Raw genomic sequence first — 19,038 nt, 5'->3', positions numbered from 1 at the left:
CATCTTACTCTGCTGCCATTTTGCGGAAAGTCAATGGTTGTTGGAAATTAGTGTACATACATATGCCGTGATATAGTTTGGTAGGAAAAACAAAGCCATAGAAAATAAAGGGATTGATTCTAAAGACATGCAGGAACATGGGAATCAGGGACAAATGTGAGTAAAGTGATGGTGGCAGGATAGGGTGAGAAAGTTTTTTGAAAATCGTATATGTCCTGGTATTCATGAATGGGGCAGTTGAGTACAAGACCACAACATGAGAGACTTATCAATTTTTGAGAGGCATTAACGATTTGGGGAGATTGGTTTTGTACAGTATTGGTTTATCTGGAGATTTGGAGGGCATGAAGTGGGGATGGAGGTTTTCGGGATTGGTCAGTTTGAGATTTTGGCATCTATTTGCAGGGGATTGATTGATGTGCTTGGGAGTTTGTAGGTTTGTTTAGGTGTCTTTTTTTGAAGGAAGTATCACTTGACTCTGCGAATTGATTATTTTAGGAAAGTTGGTGTTTTGGGCTACTGGTTATTGTGGATTTTTTTTGCATTTATCATATGGTTTTTAAGATTGTTAGATGGGTTTTGGGGATTGCTAGCTGGTTTGGGGGATTGTTGGGAGATTTTCAGGATTGTTTTGGAATAATTAGCTGGCTTTTGGGATCATTATCTGGTTTGGGGAGATTCGGGTGTGTTTTGGGAATTGTGAGCTGGTTTGGGGAGATTCGGGTGTGTTTTGGGAATTGTGAGCTGGTTGGGGGAGATTCGGGTGTGTTTTGGGAATTGTGAGCCGATTCGGGTGTGTTTTGGGAATTGTGAGCCGGTTGGGGGAGATTCGGGTGTGTTTTGGGAATTGTGAGCCGGTTTGGGGAGATTCGGGTGTGTTTTGGGAATTGTGAGCTGGGTTTTAACATTATGATCTGTTTTGGGGGGTTGTCGTGGTGTTTTTTTTTCACAAACCGGGGATTATTCGCTGTCTGATTCTCCCTCCTCCAGTCTCTCCGCCCCGCTGCCATTGCTCCGCCCTGGGCCTTTGTACTGACACATCGTCCAGAGAGCGCGGCCTGCAGCGGGCGGTGAGTGCGGGCCCCATCCTGACCCGAGCCCCGGGTTCTGTCCCGGCCCCGTCCTCAGGGACACGGGCCACACCGCAGGAGCCAGGCCTCGGGCCGGCCTCCCTACGGAGGCGGGAGCTGAGTCCCCCCGGAGCCCGGCCCAAAAAACCGGCCGGGATCGGCCCGAGCGGACCCAGGGAGGGAATGGAATGGAGTGGGGTGGATGGGGATTGGGAATGGAAACTTGTGCTAGGAGGCATGGTGTTGGACAGATGTGTTGCAGTGCAACTCAGGGAGAGTCACAGTGTGATAGTACATAGACTTGGAGAATATTCATTCCTCATGATACCACTGCACTGAGCTTTGTACTGGTGATCTCAGCCTGTGGCTGCAGATCTGAGGCTGCTTTTGAATAGGAGACAGTCAGTCAGCAATTCACCCCAGCTTGAAGACAAACAGTGGTTAATAATGGAATAGTGTAGGTTAGATGGGCTTCAGTTTGGTTTCAGAGGTCGGCGCAACATCGAAAGGGCTTGAAGGGCCTGTACTGCATTTTAATGTTCTATGTTCTTTTGCTCTCCCCGAGTGTTTTAAATGTGTGTCTACGTCCATGAGAATGCGGAGGCATAATGTATCGCAGGACATAGTTATGACTAAAGTAAACCACAACTTTGGTGTTGTGGGAGCAACCGGGCTGGAATGTTTTGGACAGCTGCTGGAGAATTGGGCATGTTGCTGGCAAGTGACTCAGTGTTCAAGGACCTGAAGAGAAGAAAGTAGCCTAGAAGACACAGTTCTACAGGACCAGTGGATGAGTGGATTCAGGTGGAGTTTTAAGTAGTTTGGGTTACTAATGTCTGAGGTTGTGGAACATTTAGCACCATGAAAGCCCACAAACGGAGGTGAGTAGAAAGGAAGTGGAGTGTAGTATTCAGGTTTGAAGGGTACATCGAGGGATGGAAAGGGGAGAAGGTGCAAAATGTTGCGGGTGCAGGGTTGAAGGGGTTTGGGGCCAGATCAGTTAATTTTTGCTTTGATCATTTAATAGGAAGGAAGAGGAAAGCTGGTGTTCGTGCTTTGGGCAGAAGGTGCAGCTGGGGATAGATTTACAATTATTGATATTAAAAGACCCCAAGTTTGAGAGATGCCTTGGTTGATTCACTGGAAAATTATTAAATTAGACTAATATGAGAGTTATGGCAGTCTTTCTCTGCAGGGCAAATTGCAGGGATAAGAATTGGATTGATGGAGGGAAGGTGTCGTCACTCACTAAGAGTGCAAAATAGAGATACTAGGAATGACAAATGCTGGGGCAAAATTAAAGTTCCCCATCAATGGTCGGTATCAAACACTATTTTGAACTGAAAGTAAGGCAACTTCAACACTGTCCCCATCAAACACTCCCAGGACCAGGACAGCATGGAGTTGGATACAGAGTGAAGCCCTCTACTCTTTAAATTAAAGTAAGCTCTCTCCTCTTTTAAACAGCAAGTGAGGCTCCTTGAAACTGTTCCCTTCAGACATTCCCAGGACAGGGACAGCATGTGGTTAGATACAGAGTAAAGATCCTTCTATAAGTGACTATTGTTCTGTGAGGGTAAGTGTTGTATTAACCAGACACAAGTCAGGTTTGAGAAGATTGAATGTGGTGTAAATTTTTGCACAGTTTAATTGAATTCAGTTTATTCAAGTTTTCTCTGGTGCCACATCTTTCAAATCTACCCAAGTAGGAGTAACTTAAAAGTCTTTTTATCTCTTTCATTTTCCAGGAAAACTAACAGTTGAGGAGCGTATAACACATGGCAGCAAGGAGTGAGAGGAGTCCACCAAACTCATTAGAATCCCAAGCTGCAGGAAATCAGAGTGGTTTCCCAAAAGAAATTTTGGCAGCAAAGGTTGAGGGGAAATACCTGTGCTTTGAATGCCACGGAATTCTCCGGAAACCATTCCAGGCACAATGCGGTCACCGTTACTGTGCATCCTGTTTGAAGAGGATTGTCAGGTAAGAGACTACAAATTGGTGATTCTGCAACCTACACTGTTGAAAAAAAATCACACACTGTAGCAGTATGTGTATATTGCAAGAAGTTCTGTTTCCTTCCCCTTATTACCTCAGCTTAACTCTTGCTAGTCCTGGCCTCCTTCTATCATCCAGAAAATAAACTCTTGACTCTGACTGCATGAGCATCAGGCGTAAACTCCTGTGTACCTGAGTACGTAGTCTTCATTCTGATGAAAGTTAGCACTGGGAAAGAAAGTTCATATTTCTGGTTCCTTGTGTCAGCATTATAACACTCTAATCAGGTTTTGTTGGGTTTCCCTGTATTCTAAGCCAAATCTATGACTGTCCCAAACTGACTATTCCTGCATGACCATTTCTTCTAGTTTACCACACCACCTTTTGGATCCAGCTATGTTATTTCCTGCAACTGACCTTTTTTGAAGGTTTATAGAAGCAATAAGGCACAGATAGGGTGAACATCAAGGGTCTTTTCCTTAGGATGAGGGACTTCAAAACTAGGGGCATATTTTTTAAGGTGAGAGGAGAAATTTTAAAAAGGGGCAACTTTTTTACACACAGAGTGGTTTTTGTGTGAAATGAACCGCCAGAGGAAGTGGTGGATGCAGGTACATTTACAACATTTAAAAGACATTTGAAAGACATACTCCAAAACCTTAGAGACGTTTGCATAAGTACATGAATAGGCAAGATTTGGAGGGGTATAGCCAAATACAAGCAAGTGGGACTAGTTTAGTTTGGGAATATGATTGGCATGAACTGAAGGGTCTGCTTCCATGTGGTAGAACTCTGTGACCATCAGGAAGACTTAAAGCCTTCACTTCTGTCTCCCGTCCATTCTTGTTCCAAGGCAGTGTAAAATCCACCCATCTAGGAGGGCAAGTTCAAACCACTGATCTTGGCTATCATCAACTATTTTCAATTCCATTGCTGCAGTGTTGCCGTGAACTCCTTAATCACAGTTGTTTTTTTCATTTCCTGTGTTAAATTTCCCAGTGTCTTCCATTCTCTCTTCAAAGGCTTGACCTAAGTCCAGCTACATATACTTTGTCTTACCTTCAGCCCCACAGTTACATTATTCTCGCTGTCTCCAGTTAGAATGTTTTTGACACAGTTTTTCAGAAGAATCTATTAATGGATAAAAAGAACAGATCAACCAGGGTTTAATTTCAATGAGAATCTAAAGTAGTCAGTAATCCAACAGTAACACGCAGCTAAGCAGTGTCTTTGATGTCAGGGTCACAATAGAGAAAGATGAAATATGGATCAAGGTTTTAATTTAAATGGGCCTGACATTGGTAGATGAGGCAGAACTTGATCACATTAGACTGGGAAGAACTATTAATGGGTAAAGTTTTGGATGAACAGTAGGAGAATTTGTAAGTATTTGGTAGAATACAAGATCTGTATATGTAATTAAAGAGCAAGAGCTTTGTGTGTCATTAAACAACCCCGACTAACAGGGAGCGAGCGACAATGTAAACCTATCAATGAAGGTCTAGAGCTGCCGCAGTCCCACAGAGTAGGCATGATATAAGGAAAGTGTAAGAAAATGATAGAAAAAGCTATAAGGAATCCTGTGGGCAATACTAAAGGTATTACAAATATGTGAACAGAGGGTGAGTGGCTAAAGGTTTTGTGCATGCTTTAAGGACAGATGCTGCTGATACTGTGATTGGAACTTAGGAATTAGAATCCTAAATAGTTACTTCGTAGTAATCACTCACAGTAAAGGTTGCGGGTAAATGCAGAGACTATGAAAAACAGTTAATTGAGAGCAGAAACTAAACAGGTTGAACCAACGTTAGAGTTCTTTTTAAACACATTCAGCCCTTTTATTTTTGTCTGTCTGCGCACACTTGTTAATTTAGGGAGGCTGAGTTACATGGAGACTCTGATTGCTGCAAGACCACATAGTTTGGAGGGAACACTGACATGGTCCAGATTAGCACCACACAACAGGTTCAGTTCCCATCCTAGCAGAGTTAGATTTGGGGCCTGCGTCCTTGCCTTGGCTCTGAGAGTAAGGCCATGGTGGACCGTCGCTGACGAAAACTGCCAAGAGAACTCGGAAAACAATCCAAGGACTGTCTTCAGGCAGAGCACAGGTGATGCACAATAAAGTATTCCTGTGTTAGTGATCTCCCAAAACAACTTAATTTAGGAATTGAAAATTGTATGAACAGGAGTATGCCATTCAGCCTGTTAAGCTGCCCTTCATTTAATACAGTCACCTCTATTCCCATAACCCTGTATGCCAATTGAAATCTATCAATCTGTGCATTGAACATCCTCAAAGACTTCACAGCTCTCTGAGGGAGAATTCCAAAGATTCACGACAATGAGTAAAATAATTTCTCGCCATCTCTGACCTAAGTGGCATCCCCTTATTTTACACTGTCCCTCTTGGTTTTAGACTTCCCCTTATCAAATGAAACATCTTAACTGTATTTACCACACCTGTTCCTTTAAATTGCTGTAGATGAAGTGCCTGAATGTTTAGAGAAGTATAGTTCTCTCAACTGAGAACTAGTATAGATTTGTAAATTTGTAAATTAACTCCTATTTGCAAAGCTATTTGAATTTTTTGATTAGTGAGGGAATACGTGTCTGTACGAATGTTATTTATATAAACTCCCAGAGGCAGTCTAGAAGTTCTTTTATAAGAGACTGAGAACTCAAAATTGAGAGCATGTGCAACTGGACGTAACTGGTTTGGAGGTAGGAGGCAAATGGAAATGTATTGATTGGCAGGAACAAATTACTGCAGATTTTGGAATCTATACTGAAAACAAAAATTGCTGGGAATCACAGTAGATCAGGCAGCATCTGTGGAGAGACAGCAAGTAATGTTTTGTGTCTAGATGGTTCTTCATCAGAGCTGACATGAAGCCTGGAGGGGACAGCTTTTATGGAATAGTGTGGCAGTGGACTGCTGGGGGAGAAAGAGTATTGATAGTTCAGATTAAATGATCAGAATGTGAGAATGGCGGAACATTGGTGTATCTAATTGTCAAAATGGAAAGAACAGATGGTTCCACGAGTGGGGGAGGGGAGAGCGGACATGGTGACAGAAAATACAAGTAAAGCTACAAGAAAGGGTAGAAATGGGAGTGAGTTCACGATTGAAGCTGTTGAACTCAGTATTAATTTTAGAAGGTTACAAAGTGCCTCATCTGAAGATGAGATGTTGCTCACGGAGTTTGCACTGTGATTTGCTGGAGCAATGCAGCATGGTGAGGACAGACACATGGGCATACAAGCAGGATGTATGTTAAAATGACCAGCTATGGGAAGGTCAGGGCCATGGTTGTGCATGGACCAGAGGTGTTCTGCAAAGTGCTCATCCAGTCTGTGTTTGGTTTTTCCAGGCTATGCAGTTGGATGCAGTAAATTGGAAGGGATACAGGGGAAATGCTGCTTCACCTGGTGTTGCTGGGATTATAGTTCTTCCTTTTTTTCATGGGCCAGGATGTAACATCATCAAAACTGCAATGCTATGCCATTGCTCCTGTATTTTAGGATGCTTGGAAGGTTCTGCCACAATTTTTAACCTTATTCTCCCCTAAGAAGTCTCTCATCTGGATTGGGTGACTGGTGCATTTTGAATACTTGAAAACATTTGCGCACCTCTTCGTTTTTATCTCATTCCTCATTTTATGTCATTTCAGATATCTAGACCAATCAGAGTCATCCAGCCTAGTTTAAAATTAAACTTGGCAGTTAACTGTCAGTCATCAAATTGGTTCAGTCATCATCCAATTGGTACATTCCCCATGGCAACATCTTCAAATCAGAGTTCACTTGCCAACCAATAGCCTGCACTTCTCATTTAATAAAATAACTGTTAGCCCCCTTTACATTGATCTTTCTTGTGATTGTCCTGATAGGTGAAAGATGAAAAGCTTTGACAAAATACCTTTTTTTTTCAGCAATAGTCAATTTCCGTATTACCAAGTAACTATGTATTTTAATCTCAATAATTATCCTAATAGTATACATTTACCAGAAGTTAGAAATAATTTTCCTTGCTAAATATTCATTTAGTTTCTCGACCATGCCTCTGTCTCCAGCATTAGATTTCTATTTGAGTTTGAAGGACCAACCATGAAGGTGAACTGCAATAGACTTGAACATGAGATAATCAGCTGCTTTTAAAATTACTCTGCAGAGTGTTACTTTGCCATTGTGAAAACAGTGCCTACCTCTCATGCCATTAGGTGCCTGTGACTAATTGGAAATCTAAGTGCAGCTAGTTAAATATTAATAATGCCCTCCATAATTCTAGGCAATTTAAAATTCTCCATGTCTTAAGTTGCACCAAGTCCTGTTCCCTAAACCTCTGCACTTCTAGTTCTCTTTCCGTCTTTTAAAAAGGCTTGGCATCAGACTTTGTTTAATTTGGGTGTATGTTCATATAGTTCTTGTAGATTTTCTTTGAACACGTTATTATGTCAAGGGCACTGCTGTCATAGGCATTGTTACTAATGCTGGTGCTTCATTTTGTGCGAGTGAGAATTTCCATCAACTTGAATGTTTAATAAGATGACCAGATATAAAGCTGATTGCAAGTCATGAACTCCTGATGCTTTGCTGTCTTGATTACTGAATAGTGACAAATGCTTTAAGTAAAAATACGCACGAAATGCCTGTATTTACATTGTGAGAGTGTACGTAAAGCATTTTACTGAAACAAATATTGATATTTGAATAATAGAACATAGAACATAGAAGAGTACAGCACAGAACAGGCCCTTCAGCCCACGATGTTGAGCCGACCATTGATCCTCATGTATGCACCCTCAAATTTCTGTGACCATATGCATGTCCAGCAGTCTCTTAAATGACCCCAATGACCTTGCTTCCACAACTGCTGCTGGCAACGCATTCCATGCTCTCACAACCTCTGTGTAAAGAACCCGCCTCTGACATCCCCTCTATACTTTCCTCCAACCAGCTTAAAACTATGACCCCTCGTGTTAGCCATTTCTGCCCTGGGAAATAGTCTCTGGCTATCAACTCTATCTATGCCTCTCACTATCTTGTATAGCTCAATTAGGACCCCTCCCCTCCTGCTTTTCTCCAATGAAAAAGTCCGAGCTCAGTCAACCTGTCTTCATAAGATAAGCCCTCCAGTCGAGGCAGCATCCTGGTAAACCTCCTCTGAACCCTCTCCAAAGCATCCACATCTTTCCTATAATAGGGTGACCAGAACTGAACGCAGTATTCCAAGTGCGGTCTAACCAAAGTTTTATAGAGCTGCAACAAGATCTCACGACTCTTAAACTCAATCCCCCTGTTAATGAAAGCCAAAACACCATATGCTTTCTTAACAACCCTGTCCACTTGGGTTGATCAAGCACAAATTGCCACGTTGATACAAGCTGTCAGCTCTCAAAATTGCTGTTCTGTTGAAGGAACAAAACATTGAAAGCACTGACTTCAGTAAAGTGCAGATTGAAAGTAGATGTTATTAGAAAGCACAGATGATTAATCCTGTCTAAATGTTCCTATAGTATCCAAAGTCACAGTGTATTACTGTCAGCCAGTGTTAAAGCAGCCAAGTCATGTGAAGTCCTCATCAACAACTTGTACTTGAGTAAATCCTGAAGCAGACTCAGAACGCGATGTTAGGTGGATGGTCTATTTTGAAGAGGTGGTTATTTATGTGAATGGAGTGGGTTCTGAGAAGCACATGTATTCATGAATGATATAATGAAAGGAAGTGTTGAAAGGGCTGTGTGTAGGGTGGATATTCGTCTGGTTTTACTATATTTTTGTTGTGGGTGGTGTGAGGATATTTTTTACTGAGGGGAGGTGGTGTGATGTCTCTTGGGCATGTTTGTCTTTGGGACAGGTTATTTTAAATTTTTGGTCAGGGTGCTTCTATGCATTGAGAGAGTGTGTGATCATTTGGGAGCTGTCCTGTGGTTGGTCTAACTGCATCTGTCAGTGAGCTACGTCCCTCTTGTGTTTTTTTCTTTCCTTTGCACATATCCATACTTGCACATAAAAGCCATTGGCTGTTAACTGAACATAAAATCTAATGAAAATAATCTTGAACTCAGTGAATGCTCTGCATCATTTATGCTGCCTCACCAAGTTCTGTTCCTCCATTACCCTTATGTTCACTGATCTAAATTTGTTTATCTCTGTTCCAAAGTTCTTAGCTGATCTCATCCCTCCCTGCCTCTCCACTTGGGAATTCTTGCAACCCATGGTACCACTAGCTTATAGAACTCTGTGGTACATTTAAAATTTACCTATGCTCAGCTTAAAGAGAATATGGTTTGTATATGACATTGTCCCTGTGTACCACGTTCTTTATGTTATGGCCGATCATTTTATAGTGAATATTGCCTACTGTCATAGAGTCATACAGCATGGAAACAGACCCTTCAGTCCAACTAGTCCATACCGACCATGTTCCCAAACTAAATTTCTCTCTGTGCATCTCCAGCTCTGGGCACTTGTGCATTTTTATCTTTCATTGTTTCACAGCTGGCGGTTGTACTAATACTGTTTTTTTAAAAATTTCTTTATCTTTATTCATCTACGGGATGAGGGCATCGCTGGCCAGGCAGCATTTATTGCCCATCCTGAATTGCCCAGAGGGCACCTAAGAGTCAACAACATTGCTGAGTGCCTGGAATCACATGTAGGCCAGCCCAAGTAAGGATGGCAGTTTCCTTCACTAAGAGACATTAGTGAACCAGATTGGTAATTTATTTATTCATGGAATGTGGGCATTGCTGGCTAGGCAATTATAGGGGTCCCCTAATTGTTAATAGTTAATTACATTGCTGTGATCTGGCGTCAACATGTAGGCCAGAGCAGGCAATGACAGCAAATTTCCTTCCCAAAAGGACATTAATGTGTTCTTATTTTCACAACAATTGGCAGTAGTTTTGTGGTGGCCAGTAAGCTAGTGTTCTAACTCCAGCTTTATGTAAGTTTAAATTTCACTGCCTGCCTTGGGGATTTCAGACCCTCATGCCCAGAGCAATTGTCTGTGGTTCTGGATTGCCAGATCTGTAACATTGCGACTTCACGATGATAAGCTCTGAACTCTATCTGAAAACCCTTCCCCTGTGATCAATCTTTCGATCGCCAGCCCCAATTTTTCAAAGTGGCTCTATCGACTTAAGTTTGATAGGACGCGTGCAAAGTCCTTAGGGACGTTTAGCTGAAAGGTGCTATACAGATGCTGGTTGAAGACTGGCCTTGTACCACATTCTCAGGAGTAATATTAGGCTCTCACATGTTCTGCTGCACTTCCTAAATTGTCAGAGTAATGCTTTGCATAAAGACACCTTCAACTCCCGAACAACTACTGATGCTTGTGAAGAATGGGTGAGGATATAAAAGAGCTATCCAGCAGGAACAAGAACATCCAGGAGAAGGGGACTTACGATGTGGAGAAGGAATCCCGATGCTGCTTTCTTGGAATTGTTGATTTGTGTGTTTTCTTTTCCAGTACTGGCCCACAGAAATGTGCAGCCTGCATCCAAGAGGACATTTATGAAGAACCTTTGTCTCTTCTAGATGCCAGCTCAGTAAGTAAGATTTGAATGCTGCAAACAATGGACATTTTAAGAAATTGGTAGAACAGCCCAAGTTAATGAGCAACATCCTGCGTGAATATTCTGGTCTGCCTCAGTGACTGAGTCTCCAATACACTGATTACTTGGACTGGGTAATGGAGATTGTGGTGCGATAGTAAGAGATTGAGAGGAGATCATTAGGCTCATATGTCAACATTATTCCTTCAATGCATTTTTCATAACCCTGAACCTCAAATTTATTCTGTTCTGCAAACTGATCAGTTTTTTGTAAAACAGTTCCTCACATAGTTCGTCATCTAGAATTTTCTGCTTTGTAAATATTAATGTAGAGCAAACTAGCTGTACATAATGTAGGTTGGTGACATAACATAGGACTATTCTCTCCTCAGTTCAGGAATATATCTGTCTCTGTTATCGCCTACATTCCTACAGTGCCCTGTCCTCAAGCTCCACTTTCCTTTGATTCTGACAGACTATTCCTACTCTGACCGCTCAGTCATCCACAACTCTATTAGCTGCCGTGTCTTCAGTTGCCTCAGTTCATATTTTGAAATGCTCTCAATGCTCTCTTTTCTACTTCTTCACCTCTATTTACTCTTTTAGGATCCTCATCTTTGCCCAAGTTATTGATTTTTTAATTTTATTTTGATTTCTCTTCTTTTGTTCCATGTTCATTTTCCCAACTGGAGCCATCTGAGCATCTTAGGACATTGCTTCCACATTAATGGCTCTGAGGATATAGGTGTTATCTGGATAAAGTAACCAAGAGAATGTGGATAAGAGCGAGAGTTACATCTGCTTTTGGGCAGTGTTATGAATGAGAATAGAGAGGTTTGACGAGAGGTTTTTCTTGTTACTCTGTTGACCATGGAATGGGCCGAATCAGAAGGTTTATATCCCCAATGTCCCATGCAAGTGTTGCTTTACTCAGGAGAAGGGTTGACTGGAGAGCAGGAACTGTTTTTTTGACATAAGGGAAGGTTACTGTCTGACATTGAAATAGAGTACTGGTGGGTAAAGGCCTGTTATTGAGTTGAGCAGTGTGGGGATTGGTTAGATGGTAGATCAAATTAATTGAGCTTTCCTGGTATGTTGGCATCAAGCTGAGTAACAGCAGTAACAATTTGTAAACTTGGAAATGCTGCTGTATCTGTAGTTGTTGAGATACATTGTTCAGGCCGTCCTGTCCAATCTATCTGGAGAACTGTCGGACTGTGCCAGGAGTTCCCATGAGTTCTGGATGCTGTTTGCTGGTCTACCTTGATTTTTTTTCCACAGTTGGGAGCCTGAAATTTGGAAATTTTTATATAGTATATCCAATAAAAAAATTTCAGAAGAGTGATTAAAATCTACAACTTATTACAACATGAAATAATTAGTGTAAATACCTACTTCTCAAGTGCTAGATCAATACTAGCAAAAAGGATTAGAAAGAAAAGCTAATCATTAAGTGATATTGGATGGGAGGACACTAATGCAGAAGATATATATATATTCTTTATATGTATGTTTGTATTTATATCTGCATAATACTCTCTTTGAAAAAAAATCAAGTTGTGCCTTTTAATCTTTACAAGTTCCACAACTCCCCATTGTAATCTTTTTTTCTTCCTTTAGGCTTTTCCAGACAATGCGGCTCGCAGGGAAGTAGAAAATCTACCTGCGGTTTGTAACAATGAGAGCTGCACCTGGAAGGGCACTGTTAAAGAGTATGAGGTGAGAAGAAAGATTTAACATAAAGGCGAGAAATCTAAAAAGAAAATTAAAGCAAAGTGTTTTATTGGTTTTGTTTTGTAAACCTTGTTTTGAGCTGGTAGGGAATTGGAATATCGGGCAGAGTTTCTCCTGTTCATTATGATTTGATTTCGATTTGATCTAATGTTGTCTGATGTACCTAAGCACAGTCAAAAGTTTTGCTTTTTGAGTGGTATAGGCAGATCACAGCAAACAAGTACATTCAGATTGTCGCGTGCTTAGACAGACCAAGGCATGCAAGGTTACGGCTGTACAGGAGATGCATGAAGCAAAATCATTGAATTTGAAGTTCAGACATCCATTCATCAGTCTAGTAACAGCAGGGAAGAATCTGTTATAGAACCGGTTGGTGTGTGTTCATACTTCTGTATCTTATGACTGACAGAAGAGGTTGTAGGAGATCGTTACTGGGCTGCAGTGGGTCTTTGATGATGTGGGCCGTGTAACTACAGTCCGTGGATGGAAGGTTGGCTTCTGTGATGGCCTGGGCTGTGCATTCCCCCTTCTGCAGTTTCTTACGGTCCTGGGCAGAGCAGTTGCCGTACCAGGCCATATGCACCCCGACAGTGTGTGTTTAATGCTGCATCTGTAGAAGTTGGTGAAGGACTTTATGGACATGACAAATTTCCTGAGGTACCTGAGGAAGAAGACGTGTTGTTGTGCTTTTTTGACCGTTGTATCTATGTGGGAGGTACGGGACATATTGTTGGTTATTGTCACTCCTTGGAACTTGATCTGTCAACCCTCTCCATCTCAGCTCCATTGATGGAGGTAGGTGCTTGTCATCCTCCTTCCTTCCTGAGGTCAATGATCAGCTGTTTTCATTATTATCTACTGCTGGTTCAGTTGGTGAGTGTGGACTTAGGTTATGGTTAAGATTGGGGTGACATTGTACTTCCTCTTCCTCTTTCATGAATCACTTACTGTGCAACACATGAAGCAAATGTCCCTTCCATTCCAGAAATGTCTCACCTCTGGACATTTACACCAGGAGAATTCTTTTTTTTTTAAAAAGGCTGCAAAATTTAAGCAAAGTTGCAAAGTAGTGATGTGTGTTGCTTCCAGTGCATGTAAGTCTGCCACACTGCAATCCTGACTGACAATCCGAAATTGGTTATCAGCGTAAATCTTCATACACTCAGGATTATCCATTGAATGTGATCCGTAGTAAAACGTTGGGCACTACATTGCATATTTTGCTCACTTAGGCTAGTTGGGTATGGTCAGTGCCTTGCTTGTTGTGCTGTTGCAGTCTGCCAGGCTTTGGGGATGTATGGTCTATACATCTAGCATCGCATGAGCACTGAAATTTGCTTACCCCAACTCTCATTTTTGTAATAGACAGAAATTATCTTGGCCTGGCATCCCTGCTACCACATAATAGCAGTGTGGAACAGCTAGCTACGCCAGTTGCTGAAAGCATTGAGATGCCTTCCAGGATAATCTGAGGAAGACTATGCACTTTTCAGGAATAAGAATGACTGCCTTTCCTGAGTTTGCATGTTATACGGGGAGAAATGATCTGATCAGATTAGCCATTGTTGAAGGATGCTGTGATGTGCTGCGGTTCAGCAAGACGTTTGCACGGTGAGCAAACTAATTGGGGCCCATTTACAAGATGACTTCTGAACTACTAACTTCTATCAAAGGTCGGATGAGGCTGACTTGGGGACAAAAACTGGAGATCTTCCTGTGGAGGAAAAGGGCTGGTGGTGGGATTAAATAAGTACCATGGCAACACCATCTCGTCGAGTGAAGACCGATGCAATGTCAGTAAAGGATGAGGAAGTTGTGATACCAGAAGGGGTAAAAATAGAAAAAGATGAAATAGATTTTTAAAATGTTGGCTGTGCTCAAAATGAAGCCTCCCAGTCCAGATGGGATACATTTTAAATTACTGGGTGAACTGAGATGGAAATTCCAGAGACTGTAGCTGGAACCTTCCAATTCTCCTTAGATATTGAGTTGGTGCCACAGGACAGGAGCATTGGGAATGGTAGCCCCCTGTTTGAAAAAGGAACCGAGGATTAACTGGAAATGTCACAAATTGAAGGTGATTGACAAAAAAAATCAAAGGTGATGTGAAAATATTTCATTCGAAAGTAAGCATCCGTGATCTGGTCAAGATAAATACATAGAAAGGAAATAAATTGCTGCCAGTTTTCCCAACATACCAGCACTGGTCCGACAAGCTGATTGGCCATATGCTGTATCGTATCATTTTGTAATTGTGTGACGCGTGTACATAGTGCCTAGACATTGAAGTTCCAGAGATGCTGTTTGGCCTGCTGTGTTCATCCAGCTTCACACTTTGTCATATTGAAGCATCCTGAGTGTTTTTGTTGGAGTTGCTAAGCTTAGAGAAGTTTGAGAGTTTGGATTAGGCCAGAGATGTGTTCTAAAAGAGGAGAGGGAGATGTGGAGAGGTTTGGAAATTGAAATCCAGGGCAGGAAGTCTTGCTATCTAAAGAAGGATATAGTGTACAAGTGGTCAGACCTGGAGGAACAGAAGGCCTTGAGGATTGGGAGGACTGGAGGAGGCTACAGAGATTTGAAGGATGGCAGGATTGGAGGGTTTTAAACACTCTTTGTGAGTTGGAAGTGAGAGCTGTTGTAGTTCAGTGAGTACTGGTGCTGGATGAGTAGGACCTAAAGAAGGATTATAGTCTTAAAAGTAGATGTTTGGGTGAGAGATTTGAATGACAAGCCAGGAACCTGTTGAGCAGGACGATGGAATAGTTGAATCTGGAAGAGGTTTCAGAAACGGAGTGGTGTTAGTGGACAATGTTATGAAGATGATAGGAAGTATTCTTTGTCATGGAGAGGATGTGAAGTAAGGAACTCAGCTCATGGCTGAAGAGGAAGTGAAAATTGGATTGGACATTGATAGGAAGGAGGAATTCTCATCGCGAAGGGAACAGAGAACTCATTACGGGACTCGAGTTTTGCACAGATATGTAAAGAGTGTAGCCATGTGATTTACATTTTCAGAAAACCTTCAGGGTTTCTGGGTATGTGCTGGTCTGCTGCTCTAAGTTTAATTTCCCGTATGATGAATATACGTTCCATCTTTGAGTTCTGGCTATGTTTATTACCATTGGGAGGGAATGATATCTGTTAATTTCCATACCAAGATGAAAATTGAGATTGTAGCTGGGGACTGTCAACAACACTCACTGTGGGTTTTTTAGTTTCAGGTTTATGCTATTGTTACTTATAGTTTGAAGATGAAACTTTACTATTTTCATGGCTCAAATGATTGCATAGAATGAATCTCCCCAGTTATTTGATTGCAAGTAACCACCGTGAGAATAGAAAAATGGACAAATAGAAACTACAGAGTTCAATGGCAGTTAATCAGAACAATGAAGATGATAAAGACAAGGAAGTTATAAATGCTGTCAATGAGAAAAGACACATGTCAGAAGGCAAGATCAGAAATCTGATGCCAAGTAGCTGACCGGAAATTCCAAATCAATTTTTTAGATTCTGTATTGATGGGAGGATTATTTTAATTTTGTATGATTGGTGGATTATTTTCCTGTAGCATGAAGAGAGCACCATTCAAAATTCAGTGGGAGGCATATGAGAAAGCTAGGGCAAAGAATGCTGCAGAAATAAAAAAAGAATTAGAGAGACTTAAAAGTAAAAGTATAAACAGCAAAGAATTTAATAACACCAGAAGAGAATGTTATGAAGTGTAGAACTTCTTGGGGACGATTAAGGAATTTAGTTGTGAGGAAGACATAGTTGGACTATTTAGCATTGTTATTTACAGATGGCAGTGGAAATGTTTACACGAAGACCATGCAAGACACAACAAATGGTAACTGGAACAAGTTTGTTATGGAAATGGACAGCCAGCACTGGAGGTGAATGGATGATTGAACTCTGAGGGCTGCCCTCAGCCTTGTTGGTAATGATAGAATGCCACTGTTCAGCAAGAGACAGAGAGAGACAGGCAGACAGACTCAAACTGGATTTGATACATTGTGAAGCTGGAGGAACACAGCAGGTCAGGCAGCACCAGAGGAGGAGGAAAGTCGATGTTTACACCCTTCATCAGGACTGAAAACGGATCATTACTTAGGTCACAAGTAAACTGGTTAAATTAATGTTGGTTGTGAATAAACTCATTCCATTAGAAAGCAAGTCGATAAACATTTAGAAATGTATGCACTTATCACGGTCAGTAAAGTTATGTTTGGTTAAAGATAAATTGTTTGACAAATGTCAGCTTTTTGAACTGAGCTGTTGTGTGTGGATTTTGAGAAAATGTTGAATCAGGCAGTGAAGACTGGGCGGGTAAGTGGCAGGCATTCTCCTGTGCTGCAAATCTCTACAAACGTGCAAGCAGGCTCCGTAAAGGCAACACAGCAGTCTGTATCAAATCTGTTTGCTGTCCGCACCCCCTCCTGAAGGCATTGCATCATGAATGGGTTGTGTATTTGAGTATTTCTCCCAGTGACCTCCATGTTTGAGTGTAGATAGTGTGTTGGACATATTTCACTACAGAGACCATCGCATCTGAGCTTTCCTGTTAATTGCCTGTCATATACATGTGCACAATCCAGCAGAGTTTTCTGGGCAGTGTTTGTAGGTGGGGACCCAGCTTGATAATTCAGCCAATTGGAGAATCTCTACAGACATGTGAGCTGACATTGGGAACACTGTGTGAGCCAGAGATCAAAAAGGTTTAAGATTTCAAATGATTACTCTTCTTCATTGGACATTGTGCTTTTCTGCCTGTTAAGTATGCTTGTATTGAATTAAAACTGAGATCATTTGGTCTGAATGGCTTGGTTATTCATTCTTTTAGCAAACCTAACAATTGGAAGTTCCTCATCTTGGTTTTAACTTTGGGTTTTCATTCACTGTTTGAGCATGTTATTGTATGCTCCAGCACAGGTGAGCCTTAGTTCAGAGTTCATGCTCTCACTTCCCAGTTACTGGAATGGTAGGTGTGATGACCTACCTGGGCATGCGTTTCTGTCTAGGGGAGTGTAGTGTGTGTGGTTGAACATGAGGAGCCCAGAATTGATTTGCTGAACAGAGGTGGGGAGATGTTGATTTTTCTTTGTCTCGGCGCTTGTTAATAGGAAAATAAAAGGCAGGATTCCAGCTGATAATGCCTCCCTCTGTGGGCTTGGGGTTAGAAGGAGATCAGGATTAACTGCAATTCTCCCAAGTTCCAAAAGCTTGTGTGTGTAGACAGTTTAATGTATAACCATCACACCCAGCATTATTAAGTCAGCACCTTTTAGAGGTGGGGAAAGAAAAGCAAAGTAAGGCTACAGGATCTTATTTCTGCATAATCAGCACTGTTCTACCCACTGAGCTCCTGTTTGTGTTACACAACCTGTTCTGCTGGGTAAACATCATATGTTTGGAACTAGAAAATGGTAGAGACTGATTGAAGTTGAAGATTGTGTGTAAATGAAATAGGATTCTGGCAGAGGCTAGTTATAATGTTGACATTTCTTTAAATCCACAATTCTTATTGGAATAGCAAATGGAATGCTTCACGTCCCAGTCTCTGTTTCTATAACACAGGCTTGACTGCAGTTATAGTTCATGCAAACCCTGCTGCAACCCCAATTTACTCAGTGGTTTGTTTGATCAATGCGGCAGATCTTGCTTGGAAAGTCCCTGAGACAACTCTTTGACATTTTAAATAGCATGGGACGGTGGAAAGTCCCAAAAATTTGCGGCTCTAAATGGGGTTACTGATTGTGGGGGATACTACCAATAGTAACAATAATATGTTTTTAAATGTAATCTGCTGATTTTTCTCACAAAACTGCTGATTTGGTTTTGAGCAAAATTTCATTTCTGTTTTAAATCTTATCAGAATGTTTAAATGAAATGACGACAATTTACACCAGGGCTTCAGTTCAGAAGCAACATACTGAGAGGACAGGGACAGCGCAGGGTTTGATAGAGAGTAATGCCTCCTCTATACTGTCCTGCCAAACACTGTCCCCTTCAAACACTCCCAGAACAGGGACAGCATGGGTATAGATACAGGGTAAAGCTTCCTGTACACTTCTAAAGTGAAATTATCTACATTGACGTCATCAAGCACTCCTAGGACAGGCACAGCGCAGGATTAGATAGAGAGAAAGCACCCATTATGCTGTCTGTATCAAATACGTCCATGATACCTATAGCACTGGGTTAAATACCAAGTGAAGCTCGCTCTGAATTTTATTGAAGTTAATTGTAACTATTTCCTTTGAGAATGGTTGAAGTAGTTGGAAGTGTGCACCAGAAAATGGGGGTTAAAAAAACCCAAAAGAACTGTGGATACTGTGAATCAGAAACAAATTGCTGGAAAAGCGCAGGAGGTCTGGCAGCATCTGTGAAATGAAATCTGAGTTAATGTTTCTGGATCATAGAATTCCTACAGTGTGGAAACAGGGCCTTCGGCCCAACAAGTCCACACCAATCCTCAGACCATCCCACCCAGACCTATCCCCTTATAACTCACCTAATCTACTCATCCCTAAATACTATTGGGCAATTTAGCATGGCCAATCCACCTAGCTTGCACATCTTTGGATTGTGGGAGGAAACCGCACAGACATGGGGAGAATGTGCAAACTCCACACAGACAGTCACCCCAAGGGGGGAGTTGAGCCCGGGTTCC

The 19,038-nt window shown here is 41.6% G+C and overlaps 1 protein-coding gene across 6 annotated transcripts in view; it reads left to right on the top strand.

Annotated features, from left to right (window-relative positions):
- Positions 1–862: 862 nt before the first annotated feature.
- traf2b (Tnf receptor-associated factor 2b) overlaps positions 863–19,038 on the top strand; it is a 46,905-nt gene continuing 28,729 nt past the window's right edge. Inside the window, exons 1-5 of one of the 6 annotated variants that reach the window (XM_059638257.1) lie at positions 1,137–1,874; positions 2,253–2,512; positions 2,819–3,051; positions 10,547–10,625; positions 12,252–12,350. In XM_059638257.1, coding sequence (XP_059494240.1) covers positions 2,849–3,051; positions 10,547–10,625; positions 12,252–12,350 — 381 coding nt within the window. In that variant the 5' untranslated portion in view covers positions 1,137–1,874; positions 2,253–2,512; positions 2,819–2,848. Of the gene's footprint in view, positions 874–957; positions 1,071–1,136; positions 2,513–2,538; positions 2,647–2,818; positions 3,052–10,546; positions 10,626–12,251; positions 12,351–19,038 lie in introns of those variants that run through there. The other 5 variants (XM_059638259.1, XM_059638255.1, XM_059638256.1 and 2 more) reach the window with 5 other exon arrangements.

The sequence above is a fragment of the Stegostoma tigrinum genome, chromosome 29, assembly GCF_030684315.1.
Source record: "Stegostoma tigrinum isolate sSteTig4 chromosome 29, sSteTig4.hap1, whole genome shotgun sequence".
NCBI lineage: Eukaryota > Metazoa > Chordata > Chondrichthyes > Orectolobiformes > Stegostomatidae > Stegostoma > Stegostoma tigrinum.
The sequence above is the reverse complement of the archived record's forward strand: the minus strand, read 5'-3'. Positions and strand labels throughout refer to the sequence as shown.